Source organism: Sinohyriopsis cumingii, chromosome 9 (genome assembly GCF_028554795.1).
Source record: "Sinohyriopsis cumingii isolate HCF-2022 chromosome 9, ASM2855479v2, whole genome shotgun sequence".
Classification (NCBI taxonomy): Eukaryota; Metazoa; Mollusca; class Bivalvia; order Unionida; family Unionidae; genus Sinohyriopsis; species Sinohyriopsis cumingii.
Genome location: NC_142969.1, coordinates 82,829,958 through 82,854,243, shown reverse-complemented (window position 1 = coordinate 82,854,243; position 24,286 = coordinate 82,829,958). Strand labels below are relative to the sequence as shown.

Genomic DNA, 24,286 nt, shown 5'->3' with positions numbered 1-24,286 from the left:
GAGTGCTGGAAATCTAACTTGTTATTGAATTCTGTATATCTAACTTTTCATGGAATGCTGCAAATCTAACTTGTTATGGAATGCTAGGAGTCTAACTTGTCATGGAATACTTGAAATCTAACTCATGGAGTGCTGGAAATTTAAAATGTCAAGGAGTGCTGGAAATCTAATTGGTCATGGAATGCTGGAAATCTAAATTGTCATGGAATGCTGGAAATCTAACTTGTCATGGAATACTGGAAATCTAATTTGTCACTGAATGTTGGAAATTTAATATATCATGGAGTGCTGGAAATCTAATTAGTCATGGAATGCTGCAAATCTAACTTGTCATGGAATACTGGAAATCTAACTGGTCATGGAATACTGGAAATCTAATTTGTCATGGAATGCTGGAAATCTAGCTTGTTATTGAATTCTGTATATCTAACTTTTCATGGAATGCTGCAAATCTAACTTGTTATGGAATGCTAGGACTCTAACTTGTCATGGAATACTTGAAATCTAACTCATGGAGTGCTGGAAATTTAAAATGTCAAGGAGTGTTGGAAATCTAAATGGTCATGGAATGCTGGAAATCTAAACTGTCATGGAATGATGAAACTCTAACTTGTCATGGAATGCTGGAAATCTAACTTGTCATGGAATACTTGAAATCTAATTTGTCATTGAATGTTGGAAATTTAAATTGTCATGGAGTGCTGGAAATCTAATCGGTCATGGAATACTGTAAATTTAAATTGTCATGGAATGCTGGAAATCTAACTTGTCATATAATTCTGGAATTCTAACTTAGCATGGAATGCTTGAAATTTAACTTAGCATGGAATGCTGCAACTCTAACTTAGCACGGAATGCTGCAAATCTAATTTAACATGAAGTGGTAGAAATTTAAATTGTCAAGGAGTGCTGGAAATCTAATTGGTCATGGAATGCTGGAAATCTAACTTATTCGTGGTTTTATCAATATACATTTGCATAAGAAATGCAGTTTAAATCCAATAATCGTTGGGAAAGTTAAGCTGCTGAAACGATATCTTGGAGAAAAGGCAAACAGGGGCCATAACTACTGTTAGTAGGTAGGACACAACTCTTGAGACTTATCAATATTAAATACGTATGTGTGTTGTTACATTGAAAATATTAATGCTCTATAAATGTACAAGTTGCAGTTAAGAGTTATTATTATTATTATTATTATTATTATTATTATTATCAATACTGCTAGTTAAAACTTATTTGGTTCTAGAGCGAATTCTTAGACATTGAAGCAGCGTAGGGGATTTCAACATATGGGAATGCAGTTTTATCATGAAACAGTGATGCCTGTTGCAGTTTTTATATATATGTAATGGACTTCGAATAGCATTTACAAACAACAACACTTTCACTTTCTTTCTGTGAAACAAGTGTAAATTTAGGAAAAAGTGAATTACCAAGGAACAAAAGCTTGTCATTCATTTAATATTAGCAGAGAGTGGTGGTGGCTGTGATTTTTTTTTAAAACCCAGACTATTATGGTTTTAACTAAAGATAATGTTTTAAAATACAACATGACGGATAGAAATTGTTCATTCTCTTCTATCAGAACATGGGAACTCGTATCAAGTTATTCGTGAGAGTTTTGTTTATCAAATACATTCTAGCACCCCATCAATAATTTAATGATCACAGGTCACGCCCTCCCCTCGTAATGGCATTGTAATTTCCAACACTAACGTGGATAGGCAATTAGAGTTTGACGTGCATGCCGTATCTATGTTACGTATTGTGTTTATGTCAGATTTTAGACATTGCTGGCAAAGAAGTCGTCCAATTTTGTATGTGTACTACGTCATGACCCTACATTCAGTAATGTTCGAGACAATCGCCTAAACAAACACGTAACCCCAGTGTTGATGCCATGCAGATGGATGTACGTACAGACAAATAAAAGACATTATCAATCCATCAGGTGAAAATTGTTTTCCAAATAACCCCAAATTAATAACATTTTGTAAAAGATGCACCAGGCTATTGAAATAATCCGAATCTTCATGGACTGAATTTATCCCATACATTTCTTAAGACGGATGACCCAAAAGACTCTGGACAAAGATTGCAAGGATAGTTTGTACTTTTGATACTGGACAATGATTGCAAGGATAGTTTGTACTTTTGATACTGGACAATGATTGCAAGGATAGTTTGTACTTTTGATACTGGACAATGATTGCAAGGATAGTTTGTACTTTTGATACTGGACAATGATTGCAAGGATAGTTTGTACTTTTGATACTGGACAAAGATTGCAAGGGTAGTTTGTACTTTTGATACTGGACAATGATTGCAAGGGGAATAATGTTCATGACTGCCATAAGAAGAAACTCAGGATACAGAAAATATGTCTCACGCGGATTTAAAACGTATGGCGTATAAGTATGAAAACATCGTTAATCTGTGGTGCATAAGTACGAAAACAACATTAATTTGAAACGGCTCCCTGCAGGCATTCCACTACTAAAGAATTATTGTTCTGCTGGTGGACATGGATTACAAGAGAAGTCCTTTTGAATAACGGGGTTTGGCAACATGGATTGCAAGCGATGGGTGATTGTCGATTTTACGGTGCACCAGCGTAAAGGGCTATATTGCAATAATGTTGATGATAGACTGCGATTGCCTGGGAGGTGATTTTCCTGGTGGACAAAGATAGCAGGGGAAGTAATAATTTGACGCACGTTTGTAAAAATTATGATCAGTGCTACGTCATGCCTGCTTTGCGTAAGTCCATGAATGATGAAATGTAGGTCACTATATCCTCCACAGTGAATAAACCAGTCAAGTTTCACCATCATACATATATCAAGGTTTATGACCGTACGCACATCAGCTATAGAAAAACCGAATTAACATACATGCCTGATATGTCAAAAAAGGAAGAAGAACAACAACAATACTGTCTGTAAATGAAAAACAAAATAAATGAATAAATAAATAAATAAATAAAATTTCACATTCTTGAATTTTTACGATCATGTTTTATAGAGTAGAATTCTGATGGATAGTGTCTTTCACGCTGATGACTAATATCTCTCATGCTGAAGTTAATGTCTTTCAAGCTCATGTTAATGTATTTCATGCTGATGACATTGTCTTTTACACTGATGACATTGTCTTTCACGCTTATGACAATGTCTTTTACGCTGACAACAATATCTTTCACGCTGATAACAATGTATTTTATGTTGATGACAATATATTTCATGATGACAACGTCTTGCACACTGATGACAATGTCTTTCATGATGACGTCTTGCACACTGATGACAATGTCTTTCATGATGACAATGTCTTGCACACTGATGACAATGTCTCTCATGATGACAATGTCTTGCACACTGATGACAATGTCTTTCATGATGACAGCTTCTTGCACTGATGACAATATCTTTCATGATGACAATGTCTTGCAAACTGATGACAATGTCATGATGACAATGTCTTGCACACTGATGAAAATGTTTTTCATGATGACGTCTTGCACACTGATGACAATGTCTTTCATGATGACAAGGTCTTGCACACTGATGACAATGTCTCTCATGATGACAATGTCTTGCACATTGATGACAATGTCTTTCATGATGACAATCTCTTGCACACTGATGACAATGTCTTTCATGATGGCAATGTCTTGCACACTGATGACAATGTCTTTCACGCTGGTAATATCTTTCACGCTGATGATAATGTTTTTCATGATGACACTGTCTTTCACGCCGATAATCTCTTTACGCTGACGACAATGTCTTTTATGCTGATGACAATGTCTTTCACTCTGATGACAATGTACTTCACTCTGATGACAATGTCTTTCACTCTGATACAATGTCTTTCAGGCTGATAACAATGTCTTCCACGGTGATGGCAATGTCTTTCACTGATGACTTTTTCTTTCACTCTGATGACATTGTTTTCCACGCTGATGGATAGTATCTCTCATTCTGATGGAGAATATCATTTTGATGGCCGCATCACCACTTTGATTTGCTTGTATGTCGTCATCATACAAATGATACCATAACTATCTGCTATTATTTAATCACTTTAATTTCAGCAGTTATTTTATTCATGTTTTAACTGAATTATGATGTAAAAGCAAGCATTCTACACTCGTTAAATATATGGAAAAACCAAATACCCTAATGCCTGAGCTTTACAGCCTAGGTGTAATGGGCAAGCACTCCCACCCCCATAGGCTGAACATAATTACTGTAGCTTTTAGGGGTAAAATAAATTAAAGAAATCACTAAACTGTACATTTATTTCATCAATAAAAGTAAATATTTTTTTCTACCAAATAAAACAACAACCAGTAAAATACTTTTAAAGTACACAATATCAAACAATTTAAATTCATTTTATTAAAATGTACTAAAGAAATATTAAAGACTGAATACACTTGTTGAACTTTACAAATTCTTTTGCTCATTTCTATTATTTAGTTTTTGACCATAATGCAATAATGTGTTGAAAAGTGCCATCAAAAATCAACAACTTACACATTAAATTCTGCACAATATAATGCCATTAGAAACCAAGAACTACCCACCCATCTCTGTATGATATAGCCAGTAACCAACAACCTAACCATCCATCTGTGTATGATATAACCAGTAACCAATAACCTAACCATCCGTGTATGATATAGCCAGTAACCAACAACCTAACCATCCATCGTAGGCTTGACACTATTCATTGTCACCCTTGTTTTCATTGTAACTGAATCACAATTATCAACCTGGCAAAACAATCCAACCAACAGAGGTGGTTTTTTCATTCCCTGTTATAGGTTCCTTACTAAAATTATCACATTAATTTAAGCATTTGTTCACTTACATATAACAGCCATATTTACTTTCATTATCAGAAACTATTCTTTAGTTGATAAAAGCTGTTGTAAGAACATTTCCACCAATCCTAACACAGCATCATTTACAGCCAATCTTAACACAGCATCATTTACAGCTAATCCTAAAACAGCATCATTTACAGCTAATCCTAAAACAGCATCCTTTACAGTAAATCCTAAAACAGCATCATTTACAGACAATCCAAACACAATATCATTTACAGCCAATCTTAACACACCATTCATAGCCAATCTTAACAAAGCAACATTTACGGCTAATCCAAACACAGCATCACTTACAGCCAATCCTAACATATCATCATTTACAGCCATATCCTAACATATCATCATTTACAGCCATATCCTAACATATCATTTTACAGCCATATCATAACACAGCCTCATTTACAGCTAATCCTAACACAGCATCATTTACAGCCAGTCTTAACACATCATCATTTACAGCCAGTCTTAACACATCATCATTTACAGCCAATCTTAACACAGCATTGTTTACAGACAATCCAAATACAGCGTTTTTTTTATGGCCAATCTTAATACAGCATCATTTGCAATAAAATGTGTTTCAACCAAATTTTGCATTTTTTAACAATAAAACAAAACAGCCAATGTAATAACTGCAATGCTATATGTATTATTTCTTTTAGATAAAAAAAAGCATGATCAAGGTAACCATTGTACGGTTTTTATTTTTTATGGAGAAAAAAGCAATGTTATCTATATTATCTTCTGCAGATAACAAGTGTAATGTTATCTGTATTATTTTTTGGAGATAATAGAATGTTAACTGTATTACTTTCCTGACAAAACAGTAAGTGTTATCTGCATAATTTTCTTGAGATATTTTACAGCAATATTTTCTGTATTATTTTATTGGGGTAAAGATTGCCATGTTCTCTGTTTTCATTTTCTTTAGATAATATAAGTAATGTTATCTGCATTATTCTCGAGATAAAGCAAACAACCAATCTACCACTGAATATTTTTGTAAGAAAAGTGGTTTACTTTCATGGTTAAAATAAACACGAGAAATGAGAAAACATACTCAGAAAGGATTCAAACTCATTACCTCTGAAATATTGCTTATTCACTCTATCCACTCAGTTTATCCAAACTATAATTAATCTTGTATGCATAGAGCACAGTCAAAGTACAACTGTACTTAATCTTTTATGCACAGAGCACAGTCAAATAACTGTTATCACTTATATGTACAGACCATATTCATATACCTCTGCTAGATAATGCATAGAGCACATTCAAGTACTTCTGAAATTCATCTTTGATTTATAGATCATAGACCAGTAACTCGGCAATTTGTCTTTCATTAATAGATTCCAGTAAAATGTCTCTGTAATTTGTCTTTCATTAATATATTCCAGTCAAATTTCTGTCATTTGTCTTTCATTAATAGATTCCAGCCAAATGCCTCTGTAATTTGTCTTTCATTAATAGATTCCAGTTAATTGTCTCTGTAATTTTTCTTTCATTAATAGATTCCAGTCAAATGTCTCTGTAATTTATCTTTCATTAATATAGTCCAGTCAAATGTCTCTGCAATTTGTCTTTCATTAATATAGTCCAGTCAAGTGGTTGTAATTTGTCTTTCATTAATAGATTCCAGTCAAATGTCTCTGTAATTTGTCTTTCATTAATAGATTCCAGTCATATGTCTCTGTAATTTGTCTTTCATTAATAGATTCCAGTCAAATGTCTCTGTAATTTGTCTTTCATTAATAGATTCCAGCCAAATGCCTCTGTAATTTGTCTTTCATTACTAGATTCCAGCCAAATGCCTCGTAATTTGTCTTTCATTAATAGATTCCAGCCAAATGCCTCTGTAATTTTTCTTTCATTAATAGATTCCAGTCAAATGTCTCTGTAATTTGTCTTTCATTAATATAGTCCAGTAAAGTGGTTGTAATTTGTCTTTCATTAATAGATTCCAGTCAAATGTCTCTGTAATTTGTCTTTCATTAATAGATTCCAGTCAAATGTCTCTGTAATTTGTCTTTCATTAATAGATTCCAGTCAAATGTCTCTGTAATTTGTCTTTCATTAATAGATTCCAGTCATATGTCTCTGTAATTTGTCTTTCATTAATAGATTCCAGTCATATGTCTCTGTAATTTGTCTTTCATTAATAGATTCGAGCCAAATGCCTCATAATTTGTCTTTCATTAATCGATTCCAGTCATATGTCTCTGTAATTTGTCTTTCATTAATAGATTCCAGTCAAATGTCTCTGTAATTTGTCTTTCATTAATAGATTCCAGCCAAATGCCTCTGTAATTTGTCTTCCATTAATAAATTCCAGTCAAATGCCTCTGTAATTTTTCTTTCATTAATAGATTCCAGTCAAATGTCTCTGTAATTTGTCTTTCATTAATAGATTCCAGTCATATGTCTCTGTAAATTGTCTTTCATTAATAGATTCCAGTCAAATGTCTCTGTAACTTGTCTTTCATTAATAGATTCAGGTTAAATGTCTCTGTAATTTGTCTTTCATTAATAGATTCCAGTCAAATGTCTCTGTAATTTGTCTTTCATTAATATAGTCCAGTCAAGTGGTTGTAATTTGTCTTTCATTAATAGATTCCAGTCAAATGTCTCTGTAATTTGTCTTTCATTAATAGAGTCCAGTCATATGTCTCTGTAATTTGTCTTTCATTAATAGATTCCAGTCAAATGTCTCGTAATTTGTCTTTCATTAATAGATTCCAGTCAAATGTCTCTGTAATGTGTCTTTCATTAATAGATTCCAGTCAAATGTCTCTGTAATTTGTCTTTCATTAATATAGTCCAGTCAAGTGGTTGTAATTTGTCTTTCATTAATAGATTCCAGTCAAATGTCTCTGTAATTTGTCTTTCATTAATAGATTCCAGTCATATGTCTCTGTAATTTGTCTTTTATTAATAGATTCCAGTCAAATGTCTCTGTAATTCGTCTTTCATTAATAGATTCCAGCCAAATGCCTCTGTAATTTGTCTTTCATTAATAGATTCGAGCCAAATGCCTCATAATTTGTCTTTCATTAATAGATTCCAGTCAAATGTCTCTGTAATTTGTCTTTCATTTAATAGATTCCAGCCAAATGTCTCTGTAATTTGTCTTTCATTAATAGATTCCAGTCAAATGTCTCTGCAATTTGTCTTTCATTAATAGATTCCAGTCATATGCCTCTGTAATTTGTCTTTCATTAATAGATTCTAGTCAAATGTCTCTGTAACTTGTCTTTCATTAATAGATTCCAGCCAAATGCCTCTGTAATTTGTCTTTCATTAATAGATTCCAGTCAAATGTCTCTGTAATTTGTCTTTCATTAATATAGTCCAGTCAAGTGGTTGTAATTTGTCTTTCATTAATAGATTCCAGTCAAATGTCTCTGTAATTTGTCTTTCATTAATAGATTCCAGTCAAATGTCTCTGTAATTTGTCTTTCATTAATAGATTCCAGTCAAATGTCTCTGTAATTTGTCTTTCATTAATAGATTCCAGCCAAATGCCTCTGTAATTTGTCTTTCATTAATAGATTCCAGCCAAATGCCTCGTAATTTGTCTTTCATTAATAGATTCCAGCCAAATGCCTCTGTAATTTGTCTTTCATTAATAGATTCCAGTCAAATGTCTCTGTAATTTGTCTTTCATTAATAGATTCCAGTCAAATGTCTCTGTAATTTGTCTTTCATTAATAGATTCCAGCCAAATGCCTCTGTAATTTGTCTTTCATTAATAGTTTCCAGCCAAATGCCTCATAATTTGTCTTTCATTAATAGATTCCAGCCAAATGCCTCTGTAATTTGTCTTTCATTAATAGATTCCAGTCAAATGTCTCTGTAATTTGTCTTTCATTAATAGATTCCAGTCAAATGTCTCTGTAATTTGTCTTTCATTAATAGATTCCAGTCAAATGTCTCTATAATTTGTCTTTCATTAACAGATTCCAGCCAAATGTCTCTGTAATTTGTCTTTAATTGATAGATTCCAGCCAAATGTCTCTGTAATTTGTCTTTCATTAATAGATTCCAGTCATATGTCTCTGTAATTTGTCTTTCATTAATAGATTCCAGTCAAATGTCTCTGTAACTTGTCTTTCATTAATAGATTCCAGCCAAATGCCTCTGTAATTTGTCTTTCATTAATAGATTCCAGTCGAATGTCTCTGTAATTTGTCTTTCATTAATATAGTCCAGTAAAGTGGTTGTAATTTGTCTTTCATTAATAGATTCCAGTCAAATGTCTCTGTAATTTGTCTTTCATTAATAGTTTCCAGCCAAATGCCTCTGTAATTTGTCTTTCATTAATAGATTCCAGCCAAATGCCTCTGTAATTTGTCTTTCATTAATGAATTCCAGCCAAATGCCTCGTAATTTGTCTTTCATTAATAGTTTCCAGCCAAATGCCTCTGTAATTTGTCTTTCATTAATAGATTCCAGCCAAATGCCTCTGTAATTTGTCTTTCATTAATGAATTCCAGCCAAATGCCTCGTAATTTGTCTTTCATTAATAGTTTCCAGCCAAATGCCTCTGTAATTTGTCTTTCATTAATAGATTCCAGCCAAATGCCTCTGTAATTTGTCTTTCATTAATGAATTCCAGCCAAATGCCTCGTAATTTGTCTTTCATTAATAGTTTCCAGCCAAATGCCTCTGTAATTTGTCTTTCATTAATAGATTCCAGTCAAATGTCTCTGTAATTTGTCTTTCATTAACAGATTCCAGTCAAATGTCTCTGTAATTTGTCTTTTATTAATAGATTCCAGTCAAATGTCTCTGTAATTTGTCTTTCATTAATAGATTCCAGTCAAATGTCTCTGTAATTTGTCTTTCATTAATAGATTCCAGTCAAATGTCTCTGTAATTTGTCTTTCATTAACAGATTCCAGTCAAATGTCTCTGTAATTTAACACATATATGCATAGAAAAGTCAAGTACCCCAGCATATTATCTTTCAAAACACAATGTTTTATTCTAAGATTCCTAGAGCAAAAACATTGTAGGTATTCTTTTGTGATCCAAGATGAATGTAATTTAAAATTAGGAAACCGGGCCCTATTAGAATATAAAGTCAAAGGTCTTCTTGAAATTAAATCTTTATTTTCTAAGTGCAATCAACATGCTTTAGGGTGAAGAAATGCATATTACATTCAGCCTTGCATTTTATTTCTTATTTAAATATTTTAATGGCATCCATTGCATGGCCATATCATATCTGCACTTGCATAAAAAATTATATCTTTGAAGTAACAAGTCTGTTTGTTCTTATTCATAGTTCATTTTTCAAAAGCAATAGAGTGGAATGAAATATTGTTCTCTGGTGAAAATTCTACAGTATAGTTTTGCGAAAGAAAAAGAACAATTTCTGAACATAAATAATTTGAGACAAAACAAGTATGGAAGGACAAGCATAAAAATGAAGCAACAGCAAATCCAGAACTAAAACTGGCACATTTTACATTCCATTTAATAATTAAATATATAAATGATTTCTTGTATTCATTGTATTGTTTTTCAATGTATTAAATTAAATCCACAATGTTTTAAAATTAAACCCACGTTTTAAAATTAAATCCACAAGTACCTGTTCACCATGTAAATTTTCAATCGATTTCAGGATCCCTGATACATATCATTACAAAGTCCTTCATTATAATACATCTGTGAGAAAGGAGAGTATGGTCATGGATTCTATTTTATTCAGTAGCAGTCAAATTGTATATATTATGTACCAAACCATAAGGCATTCTCACTGTACGGTGGTATATTCCATGGGTCTCATTGACAGCATTGTAATCAGTAATGTCTGTTCAGGATCTTGTGTGTTATAATGGAGGAACAATATACTGAAAATGTCACACAAGTGTTATAAGAGAGAGCACTGCATATAGAAAATCTCAATCGAGTTTTAAATGGGGAGCAACGTGTATACAGAATCCCATGCGAGTGTTATAAACGAGAGCACCGTGTATTGATTATCTCAAGTGATACAAGGGGAAGCACTGTATATGGTGAATCCCATGTGAGCAATATAAGTGCGAGCACTGTAAATAGTGAATCTGATGTGTTATACAAGTGAACACTGTATATAGTGCATCCCATGTGAGTGTTACAAAGGGAAAAATTGTATACAGAAACTCATTTGTGATACAAGGTTATACAGTGAATATAGAGAAACCTATGTGAGTGTTATAAGGGGAGCACTGTATATTGTGAATCCCATCAGTTATAATCATGAATGCTGTATAATGATGATCTGGTGTGTTAAGATGAAGAACTGTGTTAAGGAAATCCCATGAATTTTATGTAGCAAATCCCATGTAAGTGTGATGTGGTGAAGGACTGTATACAGAGAATGCCACAGGAGTGGTATAATGGGTGAATACTATATATATAGAATCACATAAGTGTTATAATTAGTGAGTACTGTAAAATAGAGAATACCATACAACTATTATAATCGGTGAGCACTGTATACAGAAAGTGTTATGGCCACCATGTATAGTCTATCCTGTGCTGAAAAATGGTGTTAAACCCTACAACAACAACAACATAAATGTTATAATGGATGAGCACTCCATATAGAGTATCCCATGAGTATTGCAATGCAGCCAGTATAAATGGTGGGGGAAGAACCCAGGAAAAGCCCGGAAAGAACCGATTCACGAGAAGCTACTGGCAAACTTTCTTATATACCCACATTGCTCAAACTCGAGACTCGAATGCACACAGACATAAGTGAGATGGCAGTGATCCATAACAGTGAGTGCTTTAGACCATTCCGGGCCCCTATTAGCATTAAAATGGAAGTACTCAATACAGAGTCTTATATTAGCATCATAATGGTAAGTACTTAATACAGAGGGTCTTATATTAGCATTATAATGGGAAGTACTCAATACACAGTCTTATATTAGCATTAAAATGGGAAGTACTCAATACAGATGGTCTTATATTAGCATTATAATGGGAAGTACTTAATACAGAGGGTCTTATATTAGCATTATAATGGGAAGTACTCAATACACATTGTCTTTTATTAGCATTATAATGGGAAGTACTCAATACAGATGGTCTTATATTAGCATTATAATGGCAAGTACTCAATACAGATGGTCTTATATTAGCATTATAATGGGAAGTACTCAATACAGATGGTCTTATATTTGCATTATATTGGGAAGTACTCAGTACAGACTATCTTATATTAGCATTAAAATGGGAAGTACTCAATACATAGGGTCTTATATTATCATTTTAATGGTAAGTTTTTAATACAGATGGCATTATATTAGCATTGTAATGGAAAGTGCTCAATACAGAGTATTATATTAGCATTATAACAGGAAGTAATCCATACAGACGATCTTATATTAGCATTATAATGGAAAGTACTCAATATACAGGGTCTTATATTAGCATTATAATGGGAAGTATGCAATACAGAGGGACTTTTATTAGCATTATAATGGGAAGTACTCGGTATAGATGGTATTATATTAGCATTATATTGGGAAGTACTCAGTACAGACTGTCTTATATTAGCATTATATTGGGAAGTACTCGGTATAGATGGTATTATATTAGCATTATATTGGGAAGTACTCAGTACAGACTGTCTTATATTAGCATTATATTGGGAAGTACTTAATACAGACTGTTTTATATTAGCATTATATTGGGAAGTACTCAATACAGACTGTTTTATATTAGCATTATATTGGGAAGTACTCAATACAGACTGTTTTATATTAGCATTATAATGGGAAGTACTCAATACTGACGATCTTAGAATTATAATGGGAAGGATTATTTAATATTATACTAGTGGTTTAACGGAAAGTACACTAAACAGAAGTTTTTACATCAATATTTCAATGGGAGTACTCTATATGGCAGTTCTTATATTTGTGCTTTAATGGCAAATACTCTATACAGAGTATCTTATATTAGTGTGAGAACGAGAAGCAGTGTATAAAATCAATCTTACACGAGTATTCAACTGATATAAATTTTATGACACAAGTTGAATAATATATACCACACAGTGATAGGAGTGTCATACTGTATTATTCAATGAATTTCATAAATTTCATACAACATATATATACATTTTAAATTCAGTTTAACACATTAAGTTTACTGCTTTTTCATCATCTGACACCTCTTCTGATGCTATGAACAATCTGTATGACTAGAGGTCATGCTGCTAATAAAGACATGTAAAATTAATATCAGGGAAAACTGACAACCATGTGATGGACTGTAGTTGGAAATAAACAAACAAGTGATGGACTGTACTTGGAAATAAAAAACCATGTGATGGACTGTACTTGGAAATAAACAACCATGTGATGGACTGTACTTGGCAATAAACATCCATGTGATGGACTGTTGGAAATAAACAACCATATGACAAACAGTACTTGTAAATAGACAACCATGTGACAAACTGTACTTGTAAATAGACAACCATGTGACAAACTGTACTTGTAAATAGACAACCATATGACAAACTGTACTTGGAAATATGCAATGAACTGTACTTGTAAATAGGCAATGTACATGCCTTCTCTCAAAGGTGGTAGACTAAAAGCATTTAAAATATTTTATTTTTCAAATGCATAGAAATATACAGAAGGGGTAAAGAATGAATAAGGCAAAATAAAATATCTGACACTGGCATAATCAATCCAGAATGACCCAAAAATCTTGAAAACATGATGGTCATGATAACAAAATGATCTTCAAAATAAAAACAAGCTGAATTATGATGGTATGTAGTTGCATACAAACAACAACAATAATAAAAAAGTCAACAATATTACAGGTTTCAATCTTGCCAAAGAACCTCAACTACATGCATGCTATAGCAAAATACATTACAAAACATCCAAGATTCATGTGACTTCCAAACTATACAAACAGGTTTGCGTAAATAAAATATTATGCCCGGACTTCTTAATCTAGAGGTTGATCCAAATTATACAGAATGTTATTGATGCACCCAGAAATATTATTCTCTATTTTTATGGTGAATGTTGATACTAAAATGTCACAAAAAATAATTCTGTTATCTAGTTTCTATTATGTAATTACTGTTATATAATTTCTATTATATAATTACTGTTATCTAATTTCTATTATGTAATTACTGTTATCTAATTTCTATTTTGTAATTAGTTATCTAATTTCTATCATCTAATATCGAACACCATTTCTTTTGATACGGGGGTATCCTTTCTTTTGTTGATGTTTCTGAGGTGTTCTTTTATTTTCACTTCAAATTCCATTTTGGTTTTAGTTACATATATTTTCCGCATGTTTAACACGTGAGTAAATAAACAATTACATGTGGTACAGTTAACTCTTGACTTGAAATATATCTGAAGTTTCTAACATGCTTTTGAAGAATTTGGATTCTGCCATTTTAATGCATATAGTGCATTTTACATTTGCAATTCAGTACTTTATTTGAGAATGATTTACCGATGAAACTTAGTTTTCTCTTCCTTTGAAAAGTCATTTTGTAATCCTTCAACTCGGATGAGTCTGTGGATAAACATCAGCATCAGGCTGGTTTGTAATTTTAGGGTTTTACAGAAGACTGTTCCACCATCACTCGAATTCTGAGCTGTCTGTGAACCCTGGGTGCAAGCCATCTCAAGAACTCTTGCATGTTACCTTTGTTGGAGGTATTCGGCTATCTTCTGTCACATACTTAGATAGGATTTTACTCGAGTCTTTGTAACAAGGGGAGTAAGTGGTTAAGATGCTACTTTTTTAGTGTTCATTAACCACCATGTCCAAGAATGGATAAGACGCCAAACAACATGGGAAGTAAGTGATAAATTAACCAGCTTATCTAAGATTGGATAAATAGCCCAATCCAACTACAATTTACAATATGAAAACAGGCCACTTTAGTCAGGGAAAAACAACTTGAAACTCCTTAATGATAATCGACACTTGAAATAAGATGCTCTTGAAATCAAAAAGAAAATTTGAAATTCATTGCAAACATGAAATAAGACTATTGTTCAACTTTTAAGGTCTGACAATCCAGAATCCTGAAAGGATTCCATGACTAATCTATCTGAAGCACTGACTCACAGTTCTATGCACCTGAATTTCACAAGTATATTATATATCTAGAAGCAGAACTTAACTCAGACATGGATTATAAATATATTTAATTAATAATCATTGTTTAAATCTTTAAAATATATTTGATCAACCCTAGTACAAAAGTCCACTAAATTCTGAAACTTGTTAATCACATCCGCAATGGCTTTGTTTGGAAGTTCTGTTGTGATGAGAGTGTACAAATGTCCAAACACCACAGCATCCAGTTCTGTAGGCCTGAAAGTAAACAGAGAATTTTATATAAGAGTTTATTAGATGTGAACATGACAGATATCAGCTACAATTTGACTGACAGGAATTGGTACCTAAGTGACAGGAATCACAACTTGAGTGACAGGAATCACAACTTGAGTGACAGGAATCACAATTTGAGTGACAGGAATCACAACTTTATTGACAGAAATCACAACTCAATTGACAGGAATCACATTTCAATTGACAGAAATCACAACCTGATTGAAAGGAATCACAACTTGATTGACAGGAATCACAACTTGATTGACAGGATTGACAGGAATCACAACTTGATTGACAGGAATCACAAACGGATTTAAAGGGATCACAATTTGCAGTAAGTAGGATATATTGTTAGTTTGCTTGTAAATGGCAAAACACTGGTATCATGTTCCTAGTCACAAGACCAGCTGCAACAATGTGTCAACATAAGTATCATTTTCCTACTGACAGCACCATAAGAAACAATTTGTTGACAAAAGTGTTACATTAATATGGGAAAAACTGTAGCAACAAAGCATCAACAGAAGTATCACATTCCACATGCAGTCTTTACTGTAACCTTTTATGAAAAAGTAGGAATAAAGTAGGGCTAGGTTTTATGAAAATGTAGAAATAAAGTAGGGCTAGCTTTTATGAAAAAGTAGGGAAAAGGTAGGGCTACCTTTTATGACAAAGTGGGAATAAAGTAGGGCTAGGTTTTATGAAAAAGTAGGAATAAATTAGGTCTAAGTTTTATGAAAAAGTAGGAATAAATTAGGGCTAGGTTTTATGAAAAAGTAGGGAAAAAGTAGGAATAAAGTAGGGATACCTTTTATGAAAAAGTAGGAATAAAGTAGGGCTAGGTTTTACGAAAAAGTAGGGAAAAAGTAGGGCTAGATTTTATGAAAAAGTAGGAACAAAGTAGGGCTAGGTTTTATGAAAAAGTAGGAATAGAGTAGGGCTACCTTTTATGAAAAAGTAGGAATAAAGTAGGGCTAGGTTTTATGAAAAAGTAGGGAAAAAGTAGGAATAAAGTAGGGTTACCTTTTAGGAAAAAGTAGGAATAAAGTAGGGCTACCTTTTAGGAAAAAGTAGGGAAAAAGTAGGAATAAAGTAGGGCTAGGTTTTATGAAAAAGTAGGGGAAAAGTAGGAATGAAGTAAGGCTACCTTTTATGAAAAAGATAAAGTAGGGCTACCTTTTATAAAAAAGTAGGAATAAAGTAAGGCTACCTTTTATGAAAAAGATAAAGTAGGGCTACCTTTTATGAAAAAGTAGGAATAAAGTAGGGCTAACTTTTATAAAAAAGTAGGAATAAAGTAGGGCTACCTTTTATGAAAAAGTAGGAATAAAGTAGGGCTACCTTTTATGAAAAAGTAAGAATAAAGTAGGGTTACCTTTTACGAAAAAGTTGAAATAAAGTAGGGCTAGCTTTTATGAAAAATATAAAGTAGGAATACCATTTCAAAAACAAGAGTCCACTGATGGGACTGATGCTCTACTAACCAAAAGAATTTCCAGGAATTGAAGATAAGACTATTTACTGTTTTTAACAGCTAAGCATTCAAACCATTGCTAATATTTTTAGCAACAACAGGATTTTCAAATCAGCCAATGTGGTGGCCATATTGAGAAAAAAAAGATCAGCACCATTCTCATTTAGGCACAAGTAGAAACCCTTGGCATCATTCAGCCTCTACTTATTGTGAAAACACCACATCAATAAGACATTCTAATCAGAATGCCATGTTGTTCACATTGGATGCTAGATGGACACCATTTTCAAACTGGGCATCACATACAGTCATTTGGTGCAAGACCAATGTTGATATGACCATCCATCCAGAGAAGCAGTGATAATAAGAATGTCAAGATGGCCCATGTGGTCAAGATGGCCCATGTGGTCAAGATGGCCCATGTGGTCAAGATGGCCCATGTGGTCAAGATGGCCATAATGGACACCAGATCTGCATCATTTTCATTTTGGGATGAGCTAGACATAAGTACTTCTGTGAAAACCATATGTCATTAAATGTTCAATTCCAAAGTAAATAACAAGATTTTCATGATGGCTATAATTTGCACTACATTGGATTTCAAATCAGCAACATTTTCATGTTTGGCCCAAGTAGACCTTATACAAAATATTTTAGAAAAAACCCATGTTGATATGACCTCCATTCAGAAGGATTAGCAATAACAAGATTTTCAAGACAGCCAAGGGTGCTGTCCATGTGGCACCAATTCTTTTGTAAAACCAATTTGATATCATAAAAGAATCTTCTGAGAAACACCCCACGTCAATATGACCTTCTGTTTTTGGGGAGATTTTCAAGATAGCTACCATAGCAGTGATATTTAAGATCAGATTGGCACCATTCTTTTGAACAAGTAGTCTTTGAGTGAAAAGCCATGTTGACATGTATGTCCATTTAGAAGGAGTAGTGATAACATCATTTTTAAGACAACTGTGCTAGCTGCCATATTGGATGCCCAAAAAATATCAATATTAAGACAACTGTGCTAGCTGCCATGTTGGATGCCCAAGCAATCTGCCATATTTTGATACCCAAGCAATATCATTAAGACCACAGTGCCAGCTGACATATCAGATGCCCAAGCAATATCATTATTAAGACCACAGTGCTAGCTGCCATATCGGATGCCCAAGCAATATCATTATTAAGACAACTGTGCTTGCTGCCATATCGGATGCCCAAGCAATATCATTATCATTTAGAATCCACCAGACAGCATAAGAAATCTCTATTTGAAAATTCTATATCAACATATCATTAAATTTAAGAGATGTAGTGATAACAACATTTTCAAGATAGCAGTCATACTGGACATTGGTCAGCACAATTTAAGACCAGCCATACATCATTAAAAAAAACTCTAAGTGAAAATGCTGTTTATATGAACATCCATTCATGAGTAGCAATATGAAGACTTTCAAGATGGTTGTTGTGGCTGCCATATTAGATGCCTCTGCAGCACCAGTTTAAATTAGGACCAACGAAACATCATAAGAAGTCTTCTGGTAAAATGAAATGTCAAAATGACCATTTATGCAGGCAGAGTAATGATGCCAAGGTTTTGAAGATAGCCACTGCTGGGCCAAAATCGATATCCAAATGCTACCATTTTCATTTATAACAACTAGACCATGGGGTGAATGTGTGTAAAGTTCAGGCCAGTCCTAAAAGTAGATTAGAAGGAGCAGCAATAATAAATTTCTCCAAACAAACCATCCCATAACCTCTTCTGGTCCAAGACCAGTAGACCTAACAAGATGGGAAAAAGTGGACAAAATAGGGATACTGTATCCTGAAGGAAAAAAAAGTGAGTTTATTGTAAACTGAAAAAATAAAATCTTTACACTGATTTGCACTGTAAACTTTGATCTGACTTGCATGCAAATCTTTCACCTGACTGTCTTCGTAAACCTTGACTTGACTTGTAAACCCTGACCTGACTTTCCCTGTAAACCTTGACCTGACTTGCATTGTAATACTTGACCTGACTTGCATTGTAAACCTTGACCTGACTTGCACTGTAATACTTGACTTGCACTGTAAACCTTGACCTGACTTTGCACTGTAAACCTTGACGTGACTTGCACTGTAAACCTTGACCTGACTTGCACTGTAATACTTGACTTGCACTGTAAACCTCGACCTGACTTTGCACTGTAAACCTTGACCTGACTTGCACTGTAAACCTTGACCTGACTTGCCATGTAATACTTGACTTGAACTGTAAACCTTGACCTGACTTTGCACTGTAAACCTTGACCTGACTTGCCATGTAATACTTGACTTGCACTGTAAACCTTGACCTGACTTTGCACTGTAAACCTTGACCTGACTTGGTATGTAAACTTTGACCATACTTGCCTTGTAAACCTTGACCTGACTTGCACCGTAAACCTTCAACTGACTTGCATTGCAAAATTTGATCCGATCTGCACTGTAAACCTTGACTGTACTTGCCTTATAAACCTTGACCAGATTTGCACCGTAAACCTTTAACTGACTTGCATTGTAAAATTTGACCTGATCTGCACTCTAAACCTTGACCTGACTTGCACTGCAAATCTTCACCAGACTTACCATTGTAAACTTAACACTAGCATGTTCTTACACACTGGCTATCTCTTTAGTTCTTTATCTTCAACAGGGTTCATACAGAATTCTGAATGATAAATTCAAAGACTTTTCGCAAACTTTCAAAGACCACAAACACAGATTTCCAAGACCTATTTTTTCTAACATTTTGTATGCAAGTTATGTTATATGAGAAAACAATGAATGCAAAATCCTACAATATTGTTTAATGATGAAATTCAAACAATAATTAATTTCCTAAAATTGCTTTATAATGATCTGGAAGATAGGTTACCATTCATTGCTATTTCAGAAATTGTAACTTATGCATCAGATTTAATACAAAATAAATCGTTCTCTTAACAGACATCAGCACTGCTAAAATGTTTGGGTTTATTTCAATTTTCAAAGTCTTTTAAAGACCTCAGGGTAATCTACTTGATTTTTCCAAACTTTCAAGGCATTGAAAATCCTACCTCATTTTTCCCAAACTGTCACAGACCTTCAAAGACTGTGTGAACCCTATTCAAACTCACCCAGCTACACATCACAGAGACAATATCTGAATTCACTTGCAATAACAGTTCATACGGTGTCTAATCAATTCCAACAAAAAAATTAATAAACGTAGGGATAGAAAAGCCATTTTGGATAAAGGCCATTTTGGAAAGCATTGGGAAAAAATAAGGATGTCTGATAAAAAAAGGTACTGAAAAGACAGAGAACCTAGGGTCACTGGAAGGACTGCCACTGATAACACTGGCAGAAATATTGTGAAGGCAGTGATAATAAATTCCCACTGATAACATGGGCAACAACAATATAACGGCAGATATATCATAATTCCCACTGATAAAATTAGATGCAACAACGCGAGGGCACATATTCAGCTCATCTTCGTTAGAATAATTCCTTTTGACTAAACTCTGTCCAAAAATATTCCCTCATCGGCATAATCAGAATTGTAATACATTTTACAAGGGGGAAACAAAGTTTCATGTAACACTTTTATTTTTGGAAAGTGGATAATGCTCACCATACCACCCCACCATTCCAATGTGTTGAAAGAAAAAAATGTTTCACAAATATTTAAATTATAGATAACAATTTACATAGATCTGCTCCTAGAATCAATCCCATTCACTGTAAGGTCAGAGCAAAAAAAAAAAATACTCCTGAAGTACTGTGACTGTATACATTTTTTAAATACATTGTTCCTGAGAAACATGATTTATTGTTTATAAATTATTTACCAATCCAAAAGGCCAACAATCCAGAACAAATCTGGATCTGTTGACAAGTTTGCAGAATCAATGTTTTCCTGTGTTAAAAATGCTGGCACAAATCTGCATAATAATGTGAAAGAAGAAAGTGTGACAGGCAGATAAACTGATGAAAAGAAAGATGTAAAGAAAGATGGATGGAAGGACGGATAGGTGCATGCATGGATGGATGGACATAAAGTATGGAAACATACCAACCTTTCATGGGATGGTATAAGAGTAACAACAACTCACTTGCTTCCGAAGAAGTACTGCTGTTTCTCCAGTCTCTCAGATAATGCTTGACAACATGTATGCACCTCCTCACAAACCTGAATAAAAAAACACCATGTATTTTCTTGTTGATACTATTTTGTACACTTTTTATTAATTATTTATCTGATGAACAAATAACTGCAGAAAATAATATTCATTATTTTCTCAGGTACCTAAAATTTCAATACTGTAATACCAGAAAGGTTCTCTGTACAAAAATTAGAAAAAATAATGTTAATTTTTAAGACTGACAATGCACTAAAAATTAAAATGTAGGAAAAATTACTGTCAATATATAATTGTCTGAATTACTGTTAGATATTATCCTTTAATTTACCATCCATATCTAATCCATAAATTTACCATCCATGTCTAATCCATAAATATACCATCCATGTCTAATCCATAAATAAACCATCCATGTCTAATCCATAAATTTACCATCCATGTCTAATCCATAAATATACCATCCATGTCTAATCCATAAATTTACCATCCATGTCTAATCCATAAATATACCATCCATATCTAATCCATAAATTTACCATCCATGTCTAATCCATAAATATACCATCCATGTCTAATCCATAAATTTACCATCCATGTCTAATCCATAAATATCCCATCCATATCTAATCCATAAATATACCATCCATATCTAATCCATAAATATACCATCCATATCTAATCCATAAATATACCATCCATATCTAATCCATAAATATACCATCCATATCTAATCCATAAATATACCATCCATATCTAATCCATAAATATACCATCCATGTCTAATCCACAAATATACCATCCATGTCTAATTCATGAATTTACCATCCATGTCTAATCCACAAATATACCATCCATGTCTAATCCATAAATATACCATCCATATCTAATCCATAAATATACCATCCATGTCTAATCCATAAATATACCATCCATGTCTAATCCATAAATATACCATCCATATCGAATCCATAAATATACTATCCATGTCTAATCCATAAATAAACCATCCATGTCTAATCCATAAATATACCATCCATGTCTAATCCACAAATATACCATCCATGTCTAATCCATAAATTTACCATCCATGTCTAATGAATTTACCATCCATGTCTAATCCACAAATATACCATCCATGTCTAATCCATAAATTTACCATCCATGTCTAATCCATAAATATACCATCCATGTCTAATCTATAAATATACCATCCATGTCTAATCCATGAATTTACCATCCATGTATAATCCATAAATATACCATCCATGTCTAATCCATAAATATACCATCCATGTCTAATCCATAAATATATCATCCATGTCTAATCAATAAAGTACCATCCAAATCTAATAATTAAATTTACTATCTATATCTAATCTTTAAATTTACCACCCATATCTAATCTTTAAATTTACCACCCATATCTAATCCATAAATTACCACCCGTATCTAATCCATAAAGTACCATTCATGTATAAGACCTAGAATTACCAGATATACTTGATTTAAAGTTGTCTCCCCCCCCCTCCATTTTTCACGGCTTCAAAAGCTAATTTCTATTTGATACACCTTTAAGTTAGGGTGTATTTTGCAAGTCCGGTCCATCTGAAGGCCTGACTTGCTGTCAATGGTTCAAAGGCACACTTTGAAAAAATGAACAAGCCAAACTGGACAGATAGGAAATATAAAGACAAAACCAATGTAAAATAGAATCATATTATTGAGTGGAACATGCCACAAATAAATTCAAAATTTACAACATATCCATCTTCATGTGTGTGATTTGGATTTTTAATCTAGCTGTAAAAAACATTTCAGTCATATCACAATGATGTCTGCAGTGTGGCAGTTTATAGTGATGTGTAGCACTGGGGCATCATGCCACAGACATGTTGTGTGATATTCCACCCTGTCACATTATCCTGACACCAGGCTGACCAGTCCTAACATTAACCTCTTAATGCTGACCGCCAAGCTAGGCAGCTGTTAGTAACATTTTTATAAGTCTTTGGTATGACTCAGCCAGGGATCAAACCCATGACCTCCTGCGTCAGCAACGGATGCTCCAACCACAAGGCCACCGGAGTGGTTTCCATCTTCATGTCATAATACTGATATAAATCCATAATCCTCAACGTTTTAAATCAATTCATGTGATAAATGCAAGAACTGTATTACAGGCCATGTACCAAGTATAAAATTAGTAGTCAGAATAATCTGATTTATAATATCCCATAATATGTCTCTTGCACACGTCTTATACATAAACAGTGAAAGTTTAGTCCACATTTATGTGTCTCACAATATATTATAAATATCACTTATGGCATCTGGTTTAAAGCCCAAGAATTCATCCTCATTGTCTGAGTGACGAAATAAAGTTCTGAAATCCATCATCATTGTCCAGTCAGTATAAATACTGTCTGACTCCAATTCCTAGTCTTGACTGTCACATTCAGGAAATTATGTGGAGACCAAGCTTGCGATCTGTAAGTAACAGACACTTCGATCACACAGCCGGTTAAATCTATTAAAGGATTAAACTGAACATGTGTCAACTGTGCAGCAAGATGACAGGGGGCTCAAATTACCACCCTCTGTTACTTGGCACTGAACAAGTATCAAATTCATGGCTTAATCAAAAGGCTGTCACATAGGAAAACAAAGTGGATGCTGCTGTTACAGCCTAAAGGTATGTGACCTATAATTGAATTCATGGATTTATCATAAATAATGGATTTATGCGGTCAAGCATTTTGGATTTTAATGGATTTTATTACATGAATGCGGACAAGTTGTATGTTGTCATTTTACTTGTAACAAATTCCGCTCAATAATATAATTGTATCTTACACTGATTTTGTCAATATACAAAGGCTCTTACAGCCTGTATAAAACTAACAATTAAAATCCAATAAATGCATTATGTAGAATTTATTAAACAACATTGTTCCAAAAAATGACAAGTTAAAGACATTTTTGGAGTGCTAACATCAAAAAGTTACCTCTTCCATTGTTTTGTATGCCCATTCCAAACTGCTGAGTTTGACTTTTACTTCTCTCTGCTTTCTCCAGGGTAAAATCAAATTTAGCGGCCAGCAATAAACACTGCCATATCTAGGTTTTGTTACCTAAAAACAAATGAGATCTACTATTCAAATAAGAAAGTGAATTTAAAAAGGATTTTCTGATTCCTTAATTATCAGTGATGTATTATAATGAATATGTCACTGACGATATTTTAATGATGTATCATGTTATATTTATTTCTTGTGTATCCAAACCTGTGCAAATTTCTGTGGCTGATTATAGCGTCCTATTATCCAAAACGGTGTCTTGGACATGTACTTTGACAAA

The 24,286-nt window shown here is 33.4% G+C and overlaps 1 protein-coding gene across 1 annotated transcript in view; it reads right to left on the bottom strand.

Annotated features, from left to right (window-relative positions):
• Nucleotides 1–10,344: 10,344 nt before the first annotated feature.
• LOC149792134 (metaxin-2-like) overlaps nt 10,345–24,286 on the bottom strand; it is a 40,404-nt gene continuing 26,462 nt past the window's right edge. Inside the window, exons 6-8 of the mRNA XM_089970660.1 lie at nt 23,935–24,060; nt 20,900–20,976; nt 10,345–15,274 (exon numbers count right to left, since the gene is read on the bottom strand). Of these exons, the coding sequence (XP_089826786.1) occupies nt 15,109–15,274; nt 20,900–20,976; nt 23,935–24,060 (369 nt within the window). The 3' untranslated portion in view covers nt 10,345–15,108. The remainder of the gene's footprint in view (nt 15,275–20,899; nt 20,977–23,934; nt 24,061–24,286) is intronic.